At 40.5% G+C, this 27,688-nt stretch overlaps 1 protein-coding gene across 6 annotated transcripts in view; it reads left to right on the plus strand.

The window, feature by feature from the left end:
• cfap20dc (CFAP20 domain containing) overlaps positions 1–27,688 on the plus strand; it is a 58,844-nt gene that overhangs the window by 17,360 nt on the left and 13,796 nt on the right. For 3 of the 6 annotated variants that reach the window (XM_062049023.1, XM_062049041.1, XM_062049014.1), the window contains 8 exons: positions 3,478–3,650; positions 3,766–3,817; positions 5,118–5,237; positions 5,313–5,468; positions 6,352–6,671; positions 12,758–13,111; positions 18,544–18,780; positions 20,635–20,696. In XM_062049023.1, coding sequence (XP_061905007.1) covers positions 3,478–3,650; positions 3,766–3,817; positions 5,118–5,237; positions 5,313–5,468; positions 6,352–6,671; positions 12,758–13,111; positions 18,544–18,780; positions 20,635–20,696 — 1,474 coding nt within the window. Of the gene's footprint in view, positions 1–3,477; positions 3,679–3,765; positions 3,818–5,117; positions 5,238–5,312; positions 5,477–6,351; positions 6,672–12,757; positions 13,112–18,543; positions 18,781–20,634; positions 20,697–27,688 lie in introns of those variants that run through there. The other 3 variants (XM_062049032.1, XM_062049047.1, XR_009826377.1) reach the window with 3 other exon arrangements.

Here is a 27,688-nt window from a genome sequence, read left to right on the forward strand (position 1 = left end):
AGGGTGGCAGGGCTCCCCCTTAAAGATTATGTGAGAAGCTCTATCAATCGGGAGGAGCTCGGTGGAAACCCACTGCTTCTCTACATTGAGAGGAGCCAGATGAGGACTCACCCTAAGAAATGAGACAACACTCGTTCCCCGCTCTGTCATCACTCCTAGCAGCTTGGTTACATCACAGTTATTAGATAAGCTATAAAAATTGAATGTCCCAGTATTTGGAAGCTACAATATATACAATAGATGCGTTAGTTGGTTGTCATGATGAGCAATTAAAAAAAAAAAACAGCATTCAAAACAGAATTATTAATGTGACGTAGCAAAGGATACCTGATAAAACCAGATAGAAAGCCTGAAAAACACGAGTGCCCATACTATAAAAATGAGTTATTACTTGGTGGCAAATGTGGTTGGACCACTATTCATTTTGCTATGTAATGTGCTCACACCAATTCACAGTTCACTTACTGTGATCTAAGTGGATCGCAGATTTTAAAGTACCAGTGAGTACATTGAAGTTTGAGTACTCATTTAAGTTTTCATGTTAAAATTACATTGGTTTTAAAAGTGTATAAAGTGTTATAAGAGCATTTATAAGAGATGTTTATTTGTCTGTATGGGAGCTGTGTGGAGGGCTTATAAAGACTTGCATATAATATATAAAATATTTTAAAAAATGAAATACAGGGCAGAAATGCACGTGGTGGTCTCGAACATAATAACGCCCGCGATAATCAAGGGAACACTGGCGCTTGACGCTTAGCCCTTCTTTTAATTGGCGTTCACACTTTGCCAGTTTGGATTTGGTTCGGTTCGTGCCGTTTCTCAAAACCCTGTGAACCTTGTCCCAACAATGGCGAAAAGCTTGTCTCCATGCATTTTGAACACGGCCCCAACGCAGATTAGCACGGAAGTACCACAAATCTCCTCAAAAGGCGGCAGAGTCTTCAATCGCAGTGCTTCATGGCGGAGGCGTGACTGATGACCAGTTGTTGTGTTCGGTCCTAACACGGTTTTAGGCATAGCAAAGCAAATTGCAGAACTGCCATGAATCGCCATCTAAATGTGCAATGTGTAAACGCTCCTTCAGCATTGCAGGAGAATTGTAACACAACTTGCTAAACGGAACACACAAAACCAAGGGCCTAGGACTTAGACAAGGCCCTTAATTGAGATTCAGATTATGTCTCTCAGATGGCTAGAGAACACCTCGGAAACCCCCGGGAGTAGCTGGGGAGAGGGTTCTCTGCTTAGACTGCTGCCCTAGCGACTTGATCTTAGATGGATGAATGATGGATAATGGATAGATGGAGGGTGGATGAAGGATGGATAATGGATGGATGAAGGGTGGATGGCGGATTGATGGATAGATGAATGGATAGATTGATGATAGATGGATGGAGAGTGGATGGATGGATGTGGATGGATTGAGGATGGATGGATAGATACATCTACAAACTGGTTGTTTAAAAAAAAATCTCAGTAGAGTAGGGAACAGAAGTGGCTGACGGATGGGGCAGTTTAGCTAATGGGGATGAATCCGCCAAAATAGATTGTGATCATATGTAGTACTACACACTGGTCACTTTGTGTTAGTAACATCACATGGATGTGCATAGAGCTGTTGCAGGAATGGGGAAAAAGCGCAACTCGATGGATTATGTCCCTCCCAAAGTTAATACAAGATGAAAAGGAAGTCAGTCTTTTGTTGAAGAGAACAAAACACAAAGTCTATAAATGTTTGGTGAAATCACCTGGTGATTGGATGAGCACGGGGAAGACGAGAAGCAAGCGTGTGAGAAGGGGAGAAAATATGTGCACTTACAGTATAGAAAGACGGCTGTAAATGTTGATTTGCCGTGGTTGTTCGTTTTAATTAAGTGATTGTTTAACACCCACCTCATCGTCATCTTTTCAACATCTTCCCACTGTTGGAGGAGGGGGGTTCAATGTCCGAAGATTCAACTGGGAGGTTGATAGTCGAATCAGACCCCTCCGAATCGTCAACTATGCTTAGATACCTGTAGTATATGGCAAAAGTGGATAAAGTACACAATATCGCTTTTAGAACGCACACACTCTGTCAAGACAACACAACACGGCTCATTAGCCTTAAATCTACGGACACACAAAACGACGTGGGGCTTACCTAAAACACTTTTTAAATCCTTAATCTAGGCTACCTTTTGGCCAAGACACTTCCAATGCACAATTGTGGGACCTCTGAGACTTGTTTATAGTTGTATAAAAATAGTAGCATTATGGTATAGTAAAATAGTTTAATATGTATAGTGTGAGTGTGAATGTTGTCTGTCTATCTGTGTTGGCCCTGCGATGAGGTGGCAACTTGTCCAGGGTGTACCCCACCTTCCGCCCGATTGTAGCTGAGATAGGCTCCACGACCCCAAAGGGAATAAGCGGTAGAAAATGGATGGATGGATGGATGTATAAACAGTATTTTTTCCTGCATATTGTTATATTAATTGTGCAGGAAAGGTGGCTGTATGGGGAGTCGTCTCCACATCACGTATAATTTGCTTTCCTGCAGTCAAAAATCTGTGCTCATTATTTGTGCATCATTCCCACCTCACCTGTCCTTTATTTTCACCTCATGCACAAAGACACGCACTAGTAATCCATGCCTACCGCCATTGTGGCCTCTTTAATCGCCACATATTCATTTGTTCTGACAGCCGTCGAAGTCCCGTTAAGTCAAGCAAAGGCGCCTGCACAAGACAGAAGCGACCACCGACAAGAATGAGTTTATCGTAATTAGCATCATTAGCATTCCGTTCCCAAGGATTGTTATTAAATAAGACATCTGGTTAAGTGGTAGCAGCCTTGCCTCAATGAATTGTCAAGAGCTGTTAGTAAGTATGAAGCAACACTCAACATCTTAATCTCATAATACATTTTAAGGTCAGAAGTTTCTTTTATGTTGCCAGGATTTTGTCTTCTGTCATTTTTCCTTCACAAGTTCCTGAAATAATTTGTGTGTGTTTGTGTGTGTGTGTCTCATTGCATTCATTCGTAGTGTTGCATTGATCTTTGCACAAACATCAGACATGTTTCTACCTTTTGTGAAGAGACTGAATCCCGCTGCCAAAGTAAATGAGTCCTGCTTGTACATTGTGAAATGCCATTACACTGGTCTCTTGAACATATCATAACATTATGTTATTGTGCTTGTGTACTCTCTGAATTTGAAAAAGGCAAGTCTAAATCTTGCATGTGAACCTAAATACAAGCCTGGAAAAAAGGCCAACAGCAGTGCTTTCATAAGTTTCATAAGTTCTGCATGTCTTCCACTGCTCCAAATCGCCACAGATTAATGTTACAACTTCAAGTGTTATCATCATTGATCACCTGCATGTTCTGCATTAGATTAAGTGCTCATTATTTGCAACCTAAACACACTTTGCTAAATGACAGCAGTTAAAGATCAATGCTAGTCTATTTGTAATGTGACTGTCTATGCAGGAATTGACCAGCAGTCTGCTGCCAGATCAGCCAGTTCTCAGAGAACCAAGCCCCAGGCGGCTTCACACGTTGCCCCAGGCTGCAGAGCCACAGCAGCAGCAACACATTCAGGAAGAAAAGGTGGCTCAGCTACAAATGGGTTGGAAAAAGGAGAACCCTATGGCAGAAAAACCGTAATAACATGAAAACCCTAATAAAATTGTTTGTTTGATTTTAGCAATCATGTCATATATAACTGCAGTTCTTGTTCAACCTGTGCAATGTTTGTCTTTGTGATATGCCCCTTAGGGTTTCAATCTGATGCACCAGCAATCTACTACAGACGTTGGAGACAGCGACGGTAATTCTTTTTTTCAAATCCATTTGCTGTATTGTTCCTCTTTAATTGCTTATTTTACTACTACAATGAAACACAGACTGCACTTTGTACACCTGTGGTTATTTACATTTATAATTTTGACCTCCCTGAATGTTGGAATTTAGTTTGGCAGATAGATAAACAGTCCTTCAAATTAGAGAAGAAAAAACGTCCAACTTGAGTTTTATTGATAGTCCCCACAATTAAGTTACTGTAAAACTAAGCACACAAAGGAAAGTACATAAGTATACACACACAGTGAACATACTTGTAATAATCCTGTTAAAGCAACAGTACAGTTGGTATAAACTAAAACAAAAACAATACAACCATATCGGATGATCAAGGTTGGCTTTTTTTATGCCACGAGTATAATGCTAACATTCATAGGACGATCCAATTGACAGGGTAATGAAAATCAGCATTGGACAGCATTGGGGACGGCGTGGCGCAGTTGGGAGAGTGGCCGTGCCAGCAACCTGAGGGTTCCTGGTTCGATCCCCACCTACTACCAATCTTGTCACATCCGTTGTGTCCTTGAGCAAGACACTTCACCCTTGCTCCTGATGGGTTGTTGTTAGGGCCTTGCATGGCAGCTCCCGCCATCAGTGTGTGAATGTGTGTGTGAATGGGTGAATGTGGAAATAGTGTCAAAGCGCTTTGAGTACCTTGAAGGTAGAAAATCTCTATACAAGTATAACCCATTTACCATTTAGCATTGCAATCATTTTAAACTTGTACAAACATTTAACAGATTTTAATGTAAACAAATTACAGACATGTATTCACCAAACTGTGTGGAAATGAATATCGATGCTAATTTTGTACTACTAGGCCAGTCTGCTGCTCTCTTGACTGAGTGCTGACTCACTATGGAAGCATGTTGATTGAAACATTGATTGATTGATTGATTGATTGATGTTGCTCAAACCTCAAACTCTGATTTCAAACCAAATAATGTAGCCCATGGACCCTAATGAGTATAAGCAATATAAAAATGGATAAATGAACAATAATTTGTAATGTATAATGAGAAATTAATGTATGGGAAACACTGACCTGTAGCCTCACTTGCCAACCACCACAAGAGCTGCATAAAAAAATCTGCCTTTTCAATAATAATGATGCTCAGATTGGACAGTATCACTTAAACATGATTCAAATGAAAGATAAATCAGTTTGATGACCTCTGGCTTTGCTATGAATCAATTAAACATCTTCTGTTGCTGTGATTCCTTCCTAATGGTTATTTTCATGCCCCACTGGCATGTCTTGTACGTAGGAACATCTTCCAGCATGCAGTCGCATCCTTCGAGAAGCAAAGTGGGCAACAAGCAAACACCAGAGAAGAGGAAGCTACGATTCCTCAGTGTTGGACCAGAGAGGCTAGAGACGCCGTTAGGTATGATGTGTTTTATGCTACAATGCACCCTGTAAGATTGGAGTTTTAAAAGGATGGTGTGTTCTGCCCCTGAAGGTCCTGCTCATGTTGACCCCTGCAGGAGAAATGAGACCAGAGAGAAATGCAGCCCTCCATCAAGCAGGTTAGAGAGCAGACACAAACCTTTGACACAAGAAGGAACGAGGGAGGTTGTCGATGAAGGTGAGGCTCACCTCTGCTGGGAACCTTCAGGTGAAATAATGACCAATTTTGCTTTCCAAAAGACTGTAGGGTTGCATCCAAGTCTGTCCTTTCAAAAATCCAAATGCCTGCTCTTATTTTGTTTCTGTTTGCTTCGGATTATGGTCTGAATTTTAATGAGTCTTATTCTAGGTTGCATACATCACTGCTTTTGTTTCCCGCTTTTTAAATTTTGCATCACCCACGTGGAAAGCCTTTATTCTGAGTCTTCTGGCACACACGCAGCAACAACAAGTGCATCGGGATGCTCATCGTGTGAGGGAGGCACGCATTCACACTAATTCTGCAAAGTAAAGTACTGAATGCTAAATATTTGAATAGCATTGCTTCCAAAGTACTGAACTTTTTCCATTTAAATGAAGATGGTGTATTGGCTCGGATTGTAGTCCTCAATCTGCATCATCTCTCATTATCACAATTTCTATTCTAGTCTGTATATGTTTTTGTGGGCACCAAGTTCCTTTGCTCACAGTAGTTAGTTCATTAATGGTAATGTGGCACATTAAATAAAAGTCAGAGTGACATCTCTCGGGTCCAAGGATTGCCACACAGTGGGCAATTAAAGCAAGCGATTATACTGACGAGAGGTTGAAACGTGCTCGCTCATTCATATGGAGAGGTGCCCCTGTACTTGAGCTCAGGCCCGCTGAGCGCTGCAGTGTAAGGGTTTCCGTCTCTCATGTGCACACACGAGCGCTTTTTCTTCAGGCTGAACTTAATTAAATGATATGCTCCCATTTTCTCCATCCATGTAGCAAAGTACAGACGGTAAGAACTGTTCTCTATTCCTGTACCCTGCGAGCAATCACATCCAAAACATTCATTTACCCTCTTCAGTCTTTTAATATTTTCCTCGTTTAATCTTTTATCTCAGATATGCGTGGTCTGAATTCACCAAAGAGCAGCACAATATCTCCTCCACCCACACCAGCAGAGTCCCCTCTCAGCCCGACCCGGCTTGCTTCGTCCCCTGACCCACAGGTCCGGAGCTACTGGGAAAGTAATGACGAAGAACCCGAGCTGCAGCTCGCTCTGCAGAAGGAAGTGTTCACTTTCTCAACCCCGCCTAACTCGCCCAAACGAGGCCAAGGCCAGAGTGAGCAGAAGATGGAGACGGGAAGCGATGGGGTTCAGAGCCCGAGTGAACGGCGCTGTGAGGCCCAGCCCCAAGATGATTTCATCGGCAGTGATGAAGTACGCTCACTCTGCTCACTCAGGATACGTTGCACATATTGCTTTGACACAATGTTTGACACACGTTTCCATGTTAGCGGCCAACCAACGTAATGCAACAGTGATTTCGATTCAGCGCAACATAACATCTCACATAGTGCACACACTTCATGATGCACATTTATTCTCGTTACTGCACATTTATAGCGGGAAATATACTTTAACATATCAGCAGGGCTATTATAATCACATAATATATTAAAAGTTCTAATATTTATAGAGTCGTTTTCTTTATGCTGAGCAGAGAGATTAAACTGTGTAGCACGACAAGTTTAAAGACGCCTGCCTTCAAAGAAATGCTAATTGCTTTTACTTATTCAAAACTCTATAATAAGTCTTGTAATTCCAATTTAATGGGAAATTATTTCCAACCAGTTTAGAGTCATTACGAGCACGACGCAAACACAAATTAACAATGTTTTAACATTCCTCCATGTTGCTTGCACACAGAGCTCCATGTTCATTTGTTCATTCAAAACTAAACACTGCTCGCTCTGCAACCGAAAAGCATGGGCAGCAATCATAATAATGGAAGAATTGGGATAAAAATCAAACTGAGCGTCATGTTTTTGAAGGCAGATTTTTGTATCAGATTTCATTAGATTAAGATAGGATTTTTATTTTGCAAGGAGCATACAAAACATTTCTAAGATGATTCCGATCATCCATGAGTGAGATCGGGCAGTACCAATCACATGTATTAACTGTAACTCATAGTATTGGATGATTAATCGCTCTTCTAATCCATTATTATTATTATTATTATTATTACTGGTGAAGAATGTAAGATTTGGCCTGGTCGTACATACATGACCGAAACAGCCCTCCCTCATCTGGATAAGAGTGTTACCAAACTCATCTCCACAAAATTACAAGGCACGGACTGTGTCAGCTTCAAGTCAAGATATTTGGAGCGGTGATGTAATGCCTTTATCAGTGATTATTTTAACATCACATTGGGTTGGCCAGGGGGCTATAGCATCGAATACAAACCATTGGTAAGTTTTTTTTGCATTTTTACAGAATTTGGTAAAATCTCTTCAACCACCCCCAAAAAGGCCCCTTTAACTCCGAGCTGATATTTTTCAATTCCTCTATTTTTTTTTTAACCTCGCTGGGATCCCTGTTTTTTAAAATTTTGTTTTATAACTGCTTATTTTCTGCTGTAACGGGCTTTCATCTACAGTGAATAAACTTAAATAAGCACAAATGTTTTCTCTTGTTTCAAACTATCTTAGATTAGCATGCCCATGCCTGGCTTGCTTTTAGGTGTGTAACATGTTTATCCTTGTCCTCCAGTAACATTACTTGTAAGAAATTAGTTTCATTTGCCGCAATGGAAGTGATGATTATTAATTTAGAGGAGTGGCTCCACACTGTGTATGAGCACACACAGTTAGCTGCTAGCTGCGTCAGTTTGGGAACCAAAAATTATAAAGTATCAGCCAATGGGGATTGCCTTTAGGGATAGATAAGGGAAGGCATTAATCAGCTTTGGCCAATCACATATGTTTTCGTGAAAATCAGCTAATACTTATGGGTGGTCGATCGATGGACGCATACCTACTCAAAATCTATGTGTGTGACAAATCCAATACATGTAATGGTTTGCAATATATGACCTAATATTTGCAATGTTAACAGCTTTCTTTAGCGTGTATGTGCCGCCAACATGGTCTAGATTAAGCACGCACGCGTTGTCTGACACACGTTTGACTTGATTTTGATTTCCACTCATTTCTAACAGCTTGCTCATTTTTCCACTCTTTCAAAGTGTTGCGTCAGGTTCATGCAATTCTTTGGCGCCATTAGTTCTTAAACACAGAGAAATATTAAAAGCATTGAAAAATGTTGCTTGTGATCTGTTTGGAGCTGGATCAGAGATGTGTTTCTAGTTAAACTCTCATGTAATGTAATATAATGTAATTATGGGAAAAAAATAGGAATAAGAAATAAAAGGAAAAAGGGAAGATGTGTCTTGTCAAAATGCCTTGAAGGTATACAAACACCCGCCAAAGGCATTATGGGCACGTTAATACTCATCAATAGTTGCTTGCTGGCTTATACTTGAGGGAGAATGATAAAAAAACAAAGAAGGGGAAAGCAAATAACATATGGTGCCGATAAGCTCCAGCCTCAAAGGGCTTCTTTTAACCTCTGACCTCAGAATAAAGCCAGCCGCAAAAGGAGCCGGCCGAAAGAAGAAATTGAGACAAGGCAGACTCGATGCTTAGGGAGCTTTGTGTTTGTGCTTCTGGGAAGTTAACAACTTCTCTTCTCTAGATTGGCTGCTTGTGATGCTCACTTGTTCACTGAGAACTGGCTTAAACTGGTCTGAAGGCTTTTTACAGCGCTGTATTCTCTCAGTGCAAAGATGTATTTGTTGAACTAAGATTCTGTATAGTGTTCTCTCCACTACTACAGTCTCAGTGCATCACTGATTTTAAATTACTTTTGAGTACATTGATATTCGAGTACCCTAAGGTAACGTAACGTATCCCTCACAATAATCGAGGGAAAACTGTATACAGACACATTTCAATAAATGAGAGTATCATGCAAAAATGCATTCTTCAGTCCGTGTCGTGAATAAATACTTCTCTAATCTATCACTTTGTATGGTTCCACATTTAATTAGAAATACAATTAAAACATATACAGATGCACGTGTAGACTATGGGCCTGATCTACTAAGATCACAAATAACAAGTACTAAATAGTGTGTGCAAAATATACAATTGTGTGTAATAGTAGTGGGATTATTGCAGGTGATCTACCAAGACTGCACACAATTGATAACAAGTACAAAAGTGTGCATTACCGGCTGTCCGCAATGTAGAAGTGCTCCTGCAGTGCGATCAACAGAACCTACTTTTTAGCACCAGAAAGTGCACTCTGGGAGACCCTGGCACTATTTGCTGTAATGACCCACGAGAAAGAAAATGCATGTTGCTAGAAGTATTTTCATTCAGGAGCTAAATTGATTACTTTTGGTGTAATCTGTCTCCAAATCATCCCTTAAGTTGTTCATCAGATAAAGTTGCAATTGCTGCACAGATACGTCTAATATTTGTATTTCTGACAGACATACAGTCTGTTTAACTCCTCACTCAAGATTATCTCTCTCCATCGTCTGCAACGATCGCCTCCTTCTGCTCGCAGCTCAGCTATTTGCGCGTAACTGCCAGTTTCTTTGGATATCTGTCTTGCTATATAGCTTTCAAACGTGCTAAATATACTGTAGATGCAAAACAGTTTAACCCTTGTGTGGTGTTCGGGTCTGTGGGACCCGTTTTCGATTTTTATTAAAAGAAAAATGATACAATTAATTAATTTTTCAAACTGAGACTCACTGGCTTTGGCTCATTTTCTGTGAAGAACATATATCAGAATACATATTTAATGAACACACACCATACACCCCCCCTACACATTTCTATTACATATAAGATGTCCGGGGTCCACTGGACCCGGGGCTAATAGAAGTGTGGAAATGTATGTTCTGTGTACCACACGCCCACACACACACACACACACACACACACACACACACACACACACACACACACACACACACACACACACACAGCAGGCCTAGACAGGAGGAGGACAGAGTGTAGGTACACAGAACATCAGAGGGTCAAATGTGCGACAAAATGAGCGCAGACAGTGTTGACAAACGATGTTGCAACCTTGTGTGGGAACCGCAGGTGCAGAAACACAAAAGAAGAATCCCTGTGGGATGCAGAAACTGGCAGAGAAATTTCAATGCAACGTTCGTGTTGTTGTTACTCAGCCAGTGTTTGTGGGTCTTAGACTTAGACTTATACTTACTTTTTATTGTCGTTCAAATTTGAACTTTACAGTACAGATAGGAACAAAATTTCGTTGCATTAGCTGGTTGGCAGTGCAGGATAAAAAAGCAATAAGGTGCAGATATAAATAAATAGATTACTGTAAAGATAAATATATTGCACTTTTCCATATGCATCTACGTTTATGGATGTATGTTATATTGTCTTTATATTCCAGCGAGTTCATCCATTTTTGGGGGGAATTGAGGGGATTATTATGATGCGTTCAAGAGTCTTACGGCCTGAGGGAAGAAGCTGTTACAGAACCTGGAGGTTCTGCTACTGAGGCTGCAGACCTCTTTCTAGAGTCCAGCAGTGAAAACAGTCCTTGGTGGGGGTGGGAGGTGTCTTTGCAGATTTTCTGAGCCCTGGTCAGGCAGCGGCTTTTTGCGATCTCCTGGATAGGAGGAAGAGGAGTCCTGATGATCTTTTCCGCCGTCCTCACCATTCTCTGGAGAGACTTCCAGTCTGAGGCACTGCAGGCTCCAGTCCAGACAGAGATGCAATTGGTCAGTAGGCTATCTATAGTGCCTCTGTAGAACGTGGTGAAAATGGGGGGAGGGAGCTGTGCTCTTTTCATCCCATGCAAAAAGTGCATGCGCTGCTGAGCTCTTTTTACAAGAGCTCCGGTGTGTAGGGACCAGGTCATATTGTCAGTTATCTTCACCCCCAGGAACTTGGTGCTGCTTACCATCTCCACCGCTGTGCCGTTGATGAAGAGTGGAGCGTGGCTGGACTGGTGCTTCCTGAAGTCGACAATGATCTCCTTGGTCTTGTCGATGTTCAGGACCAGGTTGTTGGTTCTGCACCAGTCAACCAGATGTTTCACCTCCTCCCTGTAGTCCATGTCGTTGTTGTCACGGATGAGGCTCACTACGTGTCGTCCGCATACTTCACAATGTGGTTAGTAGTGGACCTGGCGCAGCAGTCATGGGTCATTAACGTGAACAGCAAGGGACTCAGGACGCAGTCCTGGGGGTAGCCGGTGCTCAGGAAGATGGCACTGGAGGTGTTGTTGCCCACTCTCACAGACTGGGGTCTGTCTGTGAGGAAGTCAAGCAGCCAGTTGCATAGGGGGGTTCTGAATCCAAGGGTGGCCAGTTTGCTCACCAAGTGCTGCGGGATGATGGTGTTGAATGCCAAGTTGAAGTCCAGAAACAACATCTGCACGTGTGTGTCCTTTCCTTCCAGATGTGCTAAGCTCAGGTGGAGTGCAGAGGAGATGGCGTCTTCTGTGGAGCGGTTAGGGCGATAAGCAAACTGGTATGGGTCGAATGTGGGGGGAAGTCTGGAGACAATGTATTCCTTTACCAGCCTCTCGAAGCACTTCATTACAGATGTTTTTTGGGATAAGTCAGTATTTTAACATAAAAGTGTTTGATTGTGAGGCATTAAAAGCCACAAAATGCAACGGGTCCATCAGACCCACGAACACTGGCTGAGTAACAACAATATGAACACCACACAAGGGTTAAGCCTGGATAAATCACATTACGAGCGCTAAATGATTATATTTGCATCTCCTCCTACCACTATGTGTTCTGATGATCATCAAATATTCTGCATACACATGAAGACAAACACGCTAAATAGATTGCATGATCTATTTTGATCATTCAAGAGACACAATCCTCAGCACACAAGCTTAGTAGATCATCTATGCGTGTTATCAAGTTTGCACATGCTTTAGTACACACATCTTTAGTAGATCAGACACTATTGATTGATTGATTGATTGAAACTTTTATTAGTAGATTGCACAGTAACATATTCCGTACAATTGACCACTAAATGGTAACACCCGAATAAGTTTTTCAACTTGTTTATGTCGGGGTCCACTTAAATTGATTCATGATACAGATATATACTATCATTATAGTACAGTCATCACACACTAAATGTCTTCCTTGTGTTGCTGTATTGTGATCATTACTCTTGGCTCAATATTGTTATAGTGCTAATTGCAAAACACTAACATAACATGTGTGCTGCACCAAGTGGGTTCTATTCCAGGTTTCTTCTCTAAAGGGAAATTTTCCTCGCCTCCATGAGCTAGCTAATTTAGTTGGTTGTTTTTCATGTGTAAGGAGCGTCGTTTTAGACCTGCTCTGAATGTGAAGTTCTTTTACGGCTTTATGCGTGCTTTCTTTAAATTATTTGCTTTGTTTGTGATTATTTTGTGTTTTCTTTCAGGAGAAGAGCTCTATTTCACTCTTTCATCCAACATCAATGACAGGCTCTATTCCAGACATTTCAGAACCTCTTCCATTTACAAATTTGGACTCACAACCTGAGAGTCAAAACTCTGACCAAGCATCAGCTGAAGAGCTTTGCTCAGCCGTCACTGATATGCACCTGGACTCTCGACCCTGCGTGCCAGCTGAGGATGAGTGGAACGATTCCAAACAATGTCACTCATCCGGGGTATTAAGACAGGACCTGAGGTGTGGGTCAGGTGGACCAAAAGAAGTAAACCAAGCTGTGGACAGGAACAACACCTTATCACTGAGCTGTCTTCAAGAAGTCTCACTGGAGGACCCCTTCAAGGTACTGCAGAACTACTCACCATTGCAGAGAATGCAGACATGTTTTAGCTGTTATTCCCATGTAACATTAGATGTATACTTTTCCTAAAATGTAAATGTACAGGCTGGTAGTAAAGTGCATCGTCTTCTCGCAGTATTGTAGGGTAAAATTGTGCTCCTTATTCTGCTCACTTAAGAGGCGCAATCATCGGCAAACAAGTTTAGTTGATCATTTTAGTGTGCTATCAAGTTTGCATGTGTTTTAAAAAACGCAAACCTTTAATAGATCAAGCTCTATGTCATTGTCTATGCTTGTATATTTTCCAGAGGTGTAAAACTACACTGAAATATACTGACATATGACTTTCCTCACTTATTTGTCCTCCGTGACCAAAAACTACTATAAAAATTTCATGTCATATGTACCAAGTGAGTCTTTTAAAACTATTTTAGCCTAATGTCAAACACAAAGTTTATTTGGGTTTTGTTCACATAGATATTACTTTTCCTTATTGAAAAAAAGTTATAAAAATACAGGGCACACTTTTTGTGAATAATACCTCATATTTATGTCAGTAGCATGGAACCCTTCTTGATGTAACCCAGGCCGGGAATCGTACCTATGCTCCCTGGCATGAAGACAGAAATGTGTACCATTATGCCACCAAGGATAGTTTATATTAGGACAAATGTGGCATTTTCAATTTCAGGTCATTTTTGGGTATGATTTTAAGGAACATAAATGACAATTCTAAATTTTTTTCAAAAATGAATTTCTTCTGGCAAATTGAACCTACAGTTTAACCAAAGTAATAGTTGGCACAACATGTCCTGATGATCACTTAAAGCAGAAAACTTAGAAACATTGTGTACAATAAAGTTGTTAAACAACATCCTCATATTGGTTTTGTGTTGTAGTTGACAAAGCAAGTTAATATAATGTACAATAATAAATAATTAATTGTGTTTGTAAAATAAATTAATACCGGATGAAAAAAATAGTATTATTTTTTTCATCCGGTATTAATCTAAACAATAGGAATGTATATTACGTGATAATTGCATTACAGAGAGCTTTAAAAAAAATAATAAAAAATTCAACACCTTTCTCAGGCTACGCCATGTTGATGTTAGCGCTCACATATAACCTCTCTGTTGTTGTCAATCAAATGGAGATTGGAACCGCCGTAAAAGTAGTCTACAGAAAGTAAATCATAGAGCATTTCCTTAATTTAAGCAGATGACAAAGCACATGGAGGTCACCAGGCCAAGAACGTTGTCCTTTCTCATTGTAGTGATGGCCGACTGCATATTCCTCTGCCGACATGCGTATTCTACTGCCACATGCACATAGCTACTTTTTGTTGTATAGTGTTAATCATTTGCAACAGGGGTGTCCAAAGTGCGTCCCACATCTACCGTATTTTCCGGACCATAGGGTGCACTGGATTATAAGGCGCACAGCCAATGAATGGTCTATTTTTTATCTTTTTTCTTTTCTTTTTTTTTTTTTTTTTTTTATAATGTCCTGCCCAGCTTCTCGGGCAAATCATATAGCAGATGTAGATGCCCATATCGGCTGTTCAGATTTACTTTACAAAAGAGAAGTGTAGGATACTTCTCTTGTTGCCTTACTTGTATTTTGACTTTATTAAATGTATTTATATTATCATTTGGTGCAGCCGGGCCGGAGCAGGAGGGGATAGAAAGAGAGAAAAAGGAAGACAGAGGGGGGAATTGTGGGGAGAAGAGGGGGGTTAGACAGAGAGACAAAAACAACAGCAAACACAACAACAACAACAACAACAGAGCAACATCAGCAAATACGACATGTACCAATATGATGGTAAAAGTAATAGCAAATAAGCAGTTAGCGAAAATTTAAAAAAAAAAAATACAGAAATGACAATGAGCATTATTACACTAAAAATGGAGCAATATGAATACCAATAGAAATAGTGCTATTGATAATAAACAATACCAGTACTTTACCTTTATTATCAACAATACAATTGTTCAAATGCAACAATACATATACGTAATGATAACTTGAGATACGAAAGAATGCAGAAAAATGGAGGGGAAGAAAGAGAAGCAACCTTAACCTTGTAGATTGTTATAGTAACAATAGGTTAAGCTTTGTCAGTGTGCCATGTGTTATACCCAGTTTACCCTAGGGCAACAACGTTAATATATGTTTGATGAAACGTGATTATGTGCATGAGTGTATGTGTGCATATGTACTTGTATATGTACAGTATGTGTATGTGTGCTTGTACAGTGAATGTATATGTACAGTATGTGTATATGTGTGTACAGCGAATGTATATGTACAGTATGTGTATACAGTATGTGTGTTTGAACAGTGAATGTATATGTACAGTATGTGTAAATGTGTGTTTGTACAGTGAATGTATATGTACAGTATATGTATGTGTGTGTTTGTACAGTGAATGTATGTGTAGTATGTGTATGTGTGTGTTTGTACAGTGAATGTATATGTACAGTATGTGTATATGTATGTTTTTACAGTGAATGTATATGTACAGTATGTGTATACAGTATGTTTGTATAATGAATGTGCGTGTGGATGTACGAACTTTGAGTGTGTAAATATGTACTGTATTTATTTGTATATGTATGTGGGAGCGTAGGTACCTATGTATGTCTGTATGTATGTGTGTGAGTATATGTGAATTTGCATGTACAATACATTTGACTCCCAGTGTGTGCGGGAGCCAGAGTACGGCCCCAGCCTCCCCGAGAACCCATCCCACAAACAGTAGGTGTGGTGCCCAGGGAACCAGGGGTTTATCTTTTTTCATTTATTAGGCGCACCGGATAGTAGGGCGCATTAAAGGAGTCATATTATTTATTTATTTTTCTAAATTGAAAACACTTCATTGTGGTCTACATAACATGTAATGGTGGTTCTTTGGTCAAAATGTTGCATAGATTATGTTTTACAGATCACCTTCAAGCCGCTTTTTGACAGTCGCTTCCGGATGCGCCGTTTTAATTTACGTGGCTCACCTTCGACAGCGTCTTCTCCCCGTCATCTTTGTTGTACCGGTGTAGCGTGCAAGGACGGGAGTGGAAGAAGTGTCAAAAGATGGAGCTAACTGTTTTAATGACTTTACTTAAATCAATAACGGAGCAGCATCTCTTCATCCGGAAACAACAAGGCCAGAAATGTGTCCCGTGAATAACCGTCCGGCCGGAACTCTAATAACTGAAGTTCCTTGGGTGAATAATGTAAACTCACTACGCAGGTATGTTTTAGCGCTTTCTTAGCGAGTTTACTGACATATATAAGTAAGAACTTTACACTACTTTTTATCAGAAATGGCAACAGCAGAGGATGAATGTCCCATAGATAGAAGATAGAGAAAATGAAGATTATCGACTACGACGTCGAAAAAAAGTTGCTTTTGCATAATATTGCGAAACAAAACGGCAGATAATATATTTTACCTTATACACACACCATAATAATACTCGTATGTTTAATACGCCGACAATCCTTCAAGCGTTGCGGCTTCATAGCTTAGCAAAGTCGTACTAAAACATTTTGATAGATTTTTGAGCGCCGTGTGTAATGTTCTATATTTTCAATGGAACATTTAAAATGTTGGTGTTGTTTACTTGAGACCCATCATAGTGCAGTTCACACTATCTCTTATGTTTGACTTCCATCTACTGGTCACACTTATCATTACACCATGTACCAAATAAAATAGCTTCGAGGTGGGTATGCTCAACCAAAATGATTCCTTACATTAGGCGCACCGTCATGTGGCGCACTGTTAAGTTTTGAGAGAAAAAAAATGATTTTAAGGGCGCCTTACAGTCCGGAAAATACGGTAATTATTTAGCGGCCCGCGATGCATTCTAAAATATTATAAAACTGACAGACTCCCGCTGTCGTCCAAGTTCCATGGACCATCAAGGACAGACATGACTTTGACTTTGTTTATTTTTTTAATAAACCTTCAGTCCACGTCGGGTCGCTTTTCAGCTTCTCTTTGCCGCTCGCTAGTCGGTACGCTTTTCAGCCTGGCGCGTCGTCTTTGTCTGCCTCTCGCTCTCTGGCTCTTCTGCGCTGCATGGGTTGCTGCTTGCTCTCCAACTCCTAATGCCCCGTCGTTCTCTGCTGCTGCCCTTTTACACCTTGCGAGGAGATCAGATGATTTTGCCCAGATGCGCGATCCACGCACCTGATCTTGTTTACGGCGTCGACCCCAGCGCGCCACGCCTCGCCGCTGGCCCGCCGGCCACGCCTCCTCGCCGCCATCTTGGAGCGGGCTCCGGTGTGCCCTGCCTCGCCGTCGGACTGCCGGCCCCGCCTCTCCACAGTCCTCCATCGCCGGGCGCAAGCCGGGACTCCGACCGGCTGAGCCTACTCCCCCCAACCCCCATTTTTGAGGGAGCGGGAAGTGAAGACAGCCACGACCACCTGTGCCCCCGGTCTTCTCCTTTTTCGCCTGTTCTTTTTCTTCCTCTTCATCGTCTTTGTCTTTTTCTTTGTTTTCTTTTTCTTTGTCTTTATCTTTTTCTTTGTCTTCTTTGTCTTCTTCTTGGTCTTCTTCTTTGTCTTGGTCTTCTTCTTGGTCTTCTTATTTGTCTTGGTCTTCTTCTTTGTCTTGGTCTTTTTCTTCCAACTCCTTCTGCCCCGTCATTCTCTGCTGCTGCCCTTTTACACCTTGCAAGGAGATCAGAGGATTGTGCCCAGGTGCGCGATCCATACACCTGATCTTGTTTACGGCGTCGACCCCGGCGCCTCCTCGCCGCCATCTTGGACGGCTGCCTCGCCGTCGGACTGCTGGCCCCGCCTCTCCACAAAAACATTTTTTGTAAAGTGGTCAAGAAGAGCAAGCAAGTGAAATGTAAAGAGATAAAGTTGAAATGATGATGATGAAGATGATGACAAAGCTGACATGCAGGCTGTTTTTGGAGTAACGCCTGAATCATGATTATGATGATTCATTATTAATGGTCGTCTGTAGCGGTTTTGTTTTCAAGTGTGAGGTTAGTAAATCCAAGTGGAAAAGCATGAGACTGTCTGGCATGATCAAGGAGGTACAGAGGTGGGCTGATAACAGGATAGTCAGCTGGAGTGATGGCAAGGCCTGAAGGGAGACGTGTGTTTCCTTCCTGTGTTTACACAACAGTGATGTGACATGTCCCGCATCATCGCTGCAGCGCCTGACTGCTGATTTGTGGCAGCTTTTGGCAGGCGGCTTGACTGAAAGGTTGTCATAGAAATACTGTATGTGGTGTTTGACTTGTTTTATTCAAACTGGCTACTCTCCTAAATAAATTGATGACTAAAACTGCAGTCAGTTGTTGTCAGAGATCCGTACAACATCGCAGGCTTTGGAAAAATCTGTCAAGGGAATGTTAAGCCGTTTAGTTTGCATTGTAAGTGATTTGTGTTTGGACATGATTTGAAAGGAAGAAGACGAGACCATCCAGCCTGGTGATTGTGGTGATTGGCACTTGAAGCCAACCAGCAGGCTACAATTGCACGAAGGGGATGATGACGAGCTTCAGATGCTTGCAAGTCTAAAAAGGCAGCAGGAGGAAGATGAATCCAGAGCCTCGGGCCTCAGTGCTTCTCTGATCCAGCAGTGTAACGTCAGCATGAGCCTCAGCAGTGAGGACAACTCCACCTGGACGCACGTTACCTTGGTTTGTATGCTTTTCTGTTCCATGCAAACGCACGTCTGCCATTGGTAATGATGACTACACTGACCCCTCTGCCACCCATCCAGAATAATTTCAGTGACCTGGCTGACCCGCACGCTGGCTCATTTCCATTTCAAGCTTCCCATCGACACTAACGCACATTTTTCTCCGCTGTGTTTTCTGCATTACAAACGATTCTGGAGATAGACACACATAATTGGCCTCGTACTGTTCAAAAAGGTACAATGGCACAATAGCCACCATTTCCCAGCCCGACTGGAAATTATTTAGGTCATTCGAAATGATCCCTTGTGGTCTTTTTAGAATTCAAAGATGGTATAGTGGCTGCTGAAGGTCATTAGGATCCATTGGCCATTAGCATAAGCACATTACACTTAGAACGAGTGCAGCTTCTCTCCATGATCCCCAGTGGACGCGGTCATTTCACATGCTAATTTTATGAGCATGTTACCATTTCCCACGTATAGAAGGTGTCTGATCTGATAGTATGCTCAGATGCAGGTAGAGCATACTGCATAGCCGTATTACCGCTGGGACTGACACCTGGTTTCCTTTTTTGGAAGGCCACCGTTATATTTATTGTCGACTCGTACCCATGTGAGCCGATACCACCTACGCACCAAACGCTGGTAAGAGTATTAATGGCAACAAACCATGGGAAAGACGTGAGGACATACTTCAGGAAAAGTTACCGGAATACAAAAGCAAAGAACCACCAACACCAATCGTCAAGAAAAAAGGTCCAATGAAAAACGATTTGAATGAAAACCACATCATTTTTTCCCATAAGAAATCATGTAAAACCCAATGCATATTTTCCTGACACTCTAAATATAAAGAGAAAACACATTTTATAGAGAACAACGATCGTTTTACATGCAAAAAGCAATGTAAAATACATGTAAATGATGCATGAAATGTATCAATGAACATTTAACATAACTTTTTCCTCAATTGAAGATTTTTGGAAAGTTGACGATGAACGGAGAGGGGAGAGGAACCTTTGAACTTGGCTATGATTTTTTTTTAAATTTCATTTTCTTTATCAAAGTGCTGGCTCTCACTACTTTTTTTGACCCTATGGTGGATTATTTTGCAGTTGTAAGATCAGACACAAAGTCACCAACATATGGGATTCTTTGGACACCAAATTCCATGGAATGATACGCAAATAACGGACTAGTTTGTTACATGCAATGTTTGGCCACACGACAAATAGGATAGTGTACAAAAGCCGGGGCAAACCTTCAGCAAGAAACTTTGTTCAAATTGAATCATACCAACACTGAGGTAGGACTTTTCTTGTCACACCTTCAACAACAGTATTGTCTTCATTTGGAACAAATCATCTCCACAAAATTATTGTCTCCTTGCGTCCCTTTGGTTCCACAGCGTATATTTAGAGAAGAGTACACACAGTAAATAAGGTATCGGACTCCCAAGCATTGTGAGAACTCGGTGACTACTATTTCTTTGGCAGTCATGCAATTCAAGAGCCTTTAAACAGCCATGAGGCTTGAATAACCTCCTGAAGTAATGACATAGTCCTTGGCTTTGACAAGATGAAGAAGGTAATATGTTAGTGTTTCTTCTGGGGGATGAATAGAAACTGTTTTTCTTTATACAACCACATCAAAATTTCACACCTCGGTTTTGTTTGTGTCATTTGTAATCTGGCACACACCGACTGCACTCCATCCAATGAATGCATCAAGACCATTTTATTCTGGCCTTCTCCTTGTTTCCCTTTAGTTCCCTTCCCAAGAACAATCATCCTATTTTATTTTATTATTAGCTATGATAACAGAATGTGATGTTTTATTCTTTCTGATGCAGCCAACTAATCAGGGACATCACTACCAGAAGGAAATGAACCCAGTGCAGTGCTCAAACCCTAGGTAAGCAAACTAAGCAAGTGTATTCTATTTTGTAAACCTTCAAAATGTTAGTTTTTTCGCATTAGTATAATTTGTGTAAGCTAACTTTTATCTTCCTACACTGCTGCACAAAAAAAGGTGAGCATTTGGCAACATACACACACCTACTTTATTGTCAGTGCTATTTTTTTTCTGACAAAACACTAACTGGTGGCAATAATAGTAAAACACTTCAAAATTTCTCACACAGCAGTTTACAAACACTCATTGTAACGTTAGAGTATTTAGTCACCACAAAATCACCACATTTTATCTGCACTTTTTTTGGGACAGAAAAGCACATGTAGGTAAAATGTAGGGTTGTCTTAGAATAGTCAACTATTTGACGGTTCGAAGAAGTCTGATTGTACTACAAACGTAACAACCTCAAAAACCTTGTTACATCATTTATTTCCTCTAGATCAGATAGTCGAGTATGATTGCTTTCTCGCTGCTCCACCAGAGCCAAAGCCGAAACAAGTGGGGCCCAGTGAGGACCTTACTTAACTATCCAAACTCTGACATGTTTTGGGAGGTGTTTTACTCTTTTTGAGGTGGAAAAGGTCACAAATGAGATCTCTTTATTTGTAGGTGTCCCCATTAGCTTTTCCTCTTGCTAGCATGCATGCTAGCATAAAAATATACAGTACATATGATTGTGACTATGTGCAATATCTAACATATCATATACGACTATGAAAATCCTAAATCCAAGACAGCCCTGTTAAATAAAAAATTAAATAAAAAAACATGGCTGCCGTCAAGCAAAACATATTTACAGTGGCACAGGAAACTAATTGCTTATAAGTCATTGACCCTCTAATGCAGGCCTGTGCAAAAATTTTGACTCGGGGGCCACATTGAGAGAAAAAAATGTCTTTGGGGGCCGGTGTGTGTACACACACACACACACACACACACACACACACACACACACACACACACACACGCACACACACATCTATATATATATATATATATATATATATATATATATGTGTGCGTGTGTATGTGTGTGTGTATATATATTCATATATATTTTTACATATATATATATATATATATATATATATATATATATATATATATATATATATATATATATATATATATATATATATATATATATATTTAGCTGTAAAAATCTGCTGTACAGTATGTGCGCGTGGGTCCTTTTTCAGGAACACTAATACAAAAACTCACAATAATGTCTGGTTGAATGCTAAAAATGTTATGACAGACCACCTCAAAAAATGGAATGGATTTTTTTTTTTACTGAATGAGACACCCAGAATGTGTTATTTACAATATTTAATATGAACGAAAAAAAACTTAATGTTTACAACATATGAACGTCGCTCCTCTTTTACTTCTCACACCACCTCCTTGATCGACACATTTTACTATCAAGGGAAACGCAACAAAAATGCAACAAACACGGCAAAATATGAACATATGAAATTTTTCTGCAGAACTTTGTTGTAAAAATCTGCTTCCGCGTCTGTCCCTGCCGTACGTGGCCCGTAATTGGCCCAGGTCTAGTCTAATACATGTCAATCAGTCAGTGTTTGCTTATATAGCCCTAAATCACGAGTGTCTCAGTAACATTTATTTTAGGGTATCAGTACAAGTATGCTAGCAAGTCTTACAAAGTATTATAAACACAATCTATAAAGGGCGCCACAAATGTTATTGTATCTCCCACTAAAAAAACACTGAAGCAATAATTGATCAACACCACAAGCACTGTAGTGAAAAAACATCAACAGAAGGTGCCTAGTGGGATACATTGTGGCCATTTTTATGAAGACTGCACATGCTTGCTTTGAAGCACCAAATTTAGTTTGTCAATGCACACAATCTACATTTATGTTGGCAATTGCTGTGATCCAATGCAGACAAATGCATTTTCCGCTTTGTATTATTTGTGTTTCCTGCATCCACACCAAACACTATTATGAAACACAGGATAACTAACAGCAGAATTAAGGTTAATGTCAGTTGTCAGATGTAGACGGGGTTCATCTCCCTCACAAATAAATGTCTTTTGTGTGTGTTTTCTCCTCCTTGCTGTTTTTAAATATTTTATTTTTATTCCCTCCTGGCACCATGTCAGGCTGGCAACCATTACACCATTTAAATACTGATAGGCTCCGTCCGCATCTCGACAGACGTGCTAGAAAATCAAAAAGTGGTGGTTTTGCAGGAATAATCTATTATTGCTGTTTCTTCATCATGCAAAGCAGCCACAGGGCGTGATTCACTTTGTTTACCTTCGCTCAGTTTCCAGCCACAGTCAGGTTGAACTTCTGAACACTAAAATTAAACTTATTTTGGAGAAAAACTGTAACCAATGTCCACCAGGTAATTCTAATGCTGTGAATCCTGCATTGGTAAAATAATGTAAACATGGTTGCTTCTCATTTGTCAGAAAATACTACTAAAAAAACACTATTCACCTTCCAGAAGTGTGAAGTGTTGCAGTCGCTCGGATTGTTCTTAACTCCTGTGTCCAGCAGATTTTTGCTGGCCGTGGTGGATCGATCAATTCATAAACTGATCAATCGTTAGTTGTAAAGTCAGACTGGAATAGAGATGGGCTGACTGCAGAGGTGTGGACTCGAGTCACATGACTTGGACTCGAGTCAGACTCGAGTCATGAATTTGATGACTTTGGACTCGACTTGACAAAATGTAAAGAGACTTGCAACTCGACTTAGACTTTAACATCAATGACTTGTGACTTCACTTGGACTTGAGCCTTTTGACTTGACATGACTTGCTACTTTACCCAAAACCCAAAGATTAAAAAGTTATTTGGGAGCGCGCCGCTCCGTATTTTTCATTTTCTTCGTCTGTGTCTATCAGCGTGTTGTTCCTGTCAGCTGGTGTGCTCTCAGTACAACAGCCAATCAAATTAGATCTACGCTGTTTTCATCCCACAGCTCTCATCCAATCAAATTGCAGGACAACCAATGCAGAAGAATTGTCAAACAATGCGGCAGTGAGAAACAATTATGCAGAAGTTAATTTCGTTCGGGTATTAAAACTACGACTTGGTCAACAAAAAACGAATTGCCCTATGCAAATCATGCAGTTCGAATATTATAGACGGAGACGTAACAACTTCCAACTTCGTTCGACATTTGAAGATGCACAAAGAAGGGTAAGTTTTGAATGTAAGCTAACATTTATTGGCTAAGTAACGTGACTTTTATTTGCTGTGTAGTTAAATCAGTGAGGCTGTAAACTCACTGCTAACGTTATAACCATAGACATCTTATAAAGGTACGCAGCATCGCGCGCTACTGCCTACAGGCGCAGACGAGACGCGGGGCCGCCATCTTGGAGTGGTGATCCGCTCCACTAGTGCAATTCATTTGGCAGGAGCAATGAACTGTCAGCGCATTTAATTCATCTTACCTCACTGAATACCACTGATTTTCACGCGCTTTTTTGTTATATGTGTAGCTATGATAAAGGACACATGTTTTGGCGTGTTTTATTATTCATAGTTTGCTTAACAGTAATATAATATTCTTATACGCTATAAGTGACCAGACGTCCAAGATCAAAACTGGGAATATAATCCCAGAGAAAGGGGAAGAAAACGGTCAGCTATTTTTAAATTGAAGAAACAATATGCTTAGGTTATATATACATGCGTATATCGTACATAAACAATGTATGAATACATTAGATATCTATATATCTTATAGACTGTATCTCTGTTGCTGCAGCAGCAGAGAGTTTATTCTGTCTTGACACTTTGTATTGATATTTTGTATTACATTCTTCCCTTAAATGATTATGTTTACAGTCATTGTTTTATATGTATTTTTTAAGTATGTCGCTTTGGATAAAAGCGTCTGCCAAATACTTCAACATAAACATATAAACACCTGTAAGTCTTGATATCAGCTAAAACCACCAATCTGTTTCACTGGATTCAGAATAAAACCAAATTCTGTCTTACCAAACAATGTTAGTATTTGAATATTGTTACTTGAAGACTTATTCCTGGTTACAATTATACTGTTAAAGGCCTACTGAAACCCACTACTACCGACCACGCAGTCTGATAGTTTATATATCAATGATGAAATCTTAACATTGCAACACATGCCAATACGGCCGGGTTAACTTATAAAGTGACATTTAAAACTTCCCGGGAAATATCCGGCTGAAACGTCGCGGTATGATGACGTATGCGCGAGACGAAGTCAGAGTAATGGAAGTTATGGTACCCGTAGAATCCTATACAAAAAGCTCTGTTTTCATTTCATAATTCCACAGTATTCTGGACATCTTTTGCAATTTGTTTAATGAACAATGAAGGCTGCAAAGAAGACAGTTGTAGGTGGGATCGGTGTATTAGCAGCGGACTTTGTTGGAGCGCTAGCCGCGCTAGCCGCGCTAGCCGCGCTAGCAGCGCTAGCCGCCGACCTCACCTTGACTTCCTACGTCTCTGGGCCGCCAAACGCATCGGGTGAAGTCCTTCGTCCTTCTGCCGATCGCTGGAACGCAGGTGAGCACGGGTGTTGATGAGTAGATGAGGGCTGGCTGGCGTAGGTGGAGAGCTAATGTTTTTAGCATAGCTCTGTGAGGTCCCGTTGCTAAGTTGCTAAGTTAGCTTCAATGGCGTCGTTAGCACAGCATTGTTAACCTTCGCCAGCCTGGAAAGCATTAACCGTGTATTTACATGTCCACGGTTTAATAGTATTGTTGATTTGCTATCTATCCTTCCAGTCAGGGGTTTATTTTTTTGTTTCTATATGCAGTTAAAGCACGATGCTATCACGTTAGCTCGTAGCTAAAGCATTTCGCCGATGTATTGTCGTGGAGATAAAATGCACTGAATGTCCATTTCGCGTTCTCGACTCTCATTTTCAAGAGGATATAGTATCCGAGGTGGTTTAAAATACAAATCCGTGATCCACAATAAAAAAAGGAGAGTGTAGAATCCAATGAGCCAGCTTGTACCTAAGTTACGGTCAGAGCGAAAAAAGATACGTCCATCACTGTCTCTCAAGTCCTTCACTGTAACGTTCCTCATCTACGAATCTTTCATTCTCGCTCAAATTAATGGGGTAATCATCACTTTCTCGGTCCGAATCTCTCTCGCTCCATTGTAAACAACGGGGAATTGTGAGGAATACTAGCTCCTGTGACGTCACGCTACTTCCGGTACAGGCAAGGCTTTTTTTTATCAGCGAGCAAAAGTTGCGAACTTTATCGTCGATTTTCTCTACTAAATCCTTTCAGCAAAAATATGGCAATATCGCGAAATGATCAAGTATGACACATAGAATGGATCTGCTATTCTCGTTTAAATAAAAAAAATCATTTCAGTAGGCCTTTAAGAAAGTATTGTCTTATATTTTGCCTAAAATGAGAATGCATCATAATCAGGGGCGGCTGGTGAATTTTGTTTTAGGTGGGGCTGAAAGTTTGTAAACCAAACCCCTGTAAGGGGGTCATCCTCCCCCAGAAGATTTCTTTGTGATTTTCACATACAAATATTAAAGATCTTTGCTCCTTCTCAACTCTGTGGTAATATTATTTTCATAAAATACAACCAGTAGTACATTAATGTTAAATCTTACTTGTGAAAAGTAATCACCTGATTCCTATTTTCAACAGTCCGCTCATTTGAGTAGGAAAACGCTGAACACCATCTTTGTTTTCTACCTGTCAACTGTCAGTTTAGGCTGCTCGCCGGCTCCTCATCACCACTTCAAGATGGCGGCCAAATTGCTCGTGTCACAGCAGCCAATGCTGCGTCTACTTATAAGATGTCTATGGTTATAACGTCATTGCAAACACGGCAATATGTTGCGTCCACTGCAGTTCACTACCTTATTCATACTTTTTGTCAAGTGATTTTTTTTAAGCAGGGCTGCATGAGGTACCTACACCTAACGTTACGTTAGTCAATGTATCACACACAGTAACGTAACGTTAGACGGCGGTCAGCAGCACCGCGTATTTTAGCCACCTACAAAAACACAAACATAGTCAAATAAAGGTCAGTTAAAATGTATACTATATTAAGAATATGTGTACATATTGCATAGGGCCCTGACATCTAAAAAGTACAACTCTGTTCGTTGTTTTGTTCATGTTTTTGTTATGTTTTTCATATGTACGCACACATCAACACACATACAGTATGAGAGGAGATCAATGAGATAAGGTAAGAACAGGATAGAAACTGCTGTGGAACTAGTTACAATGCAATATGCCATGGAAATACAATGTTAACACTTTTGTGCAAATAAGTACAGTTGCACTTGTTTTTTCAAATGTGTTTATTCTGTAAAGGAATGAGTTACATGTTTAAAATGACTGGTTAATAGTGCTATTATGAAGTGCAATGTCAGCACTATTTTTTTCCTGCAATTTCAAATGCACTTGTTTTAATAAATAAATACAGCGGTTTAAAAGCATACACAATCTGTGTAAATATATTAGTCTGTGGTTAAAAGGACTTGAAAGGACTCGAAATTCAAAATGCAGGACTTGGGACTTGACTTGAGACTTTCCAGTCTTGACTTTGGACTTGACTCGGGACTTGCCTGTCTTGACTCGGGACTTGACTCGAGACTTGAGGGCAAAGACTTGAGACTTACTTGTGACTTGCAAAGCAATGACTTGGTCCCACCTCTGGCTGACTGTAACGTCATTAAAATTCAAGTGCGTCCGGAGATCCTCCCTGAAAGGACAATTAGTGTCATTAAAGTCAAGTACTTCTTTGATGCTGACTCAATATTGATTTTAGCCAAACTCTCCAGCAGTGAGCTCACAGCATTAATGAAGCGTGTTCCAGGTTAACAGCAGCAGCATATAAGTGGCACTGGATGGATGGATGGAGCATTCCAGAAAAGCATCAATGTGGTCACAGCTTATCTCTTCGCACAAAAGCATGTTACAAAGAAGGACAAAGGGATTGCATCACAGACAAATTCCTGCAC

The sequence above is a fragment of the Entelurus aequoreus genome, linkage group LG01, assembly GCF_033978785.1.
Source record: "Entelurus aequoreus isolate RoL-2023_Sb linkage group LG01, RoL_Eaeq_v1.1, whole genome shotgun sequence".
In the NCBI taxonomy this organism is placed as follows: Eukaryota; Metazoa; Chordata; class Actinopteri; order Syngnathiformes; family Syngnathidae; genus Entelurus; species Entelurus aequoreus.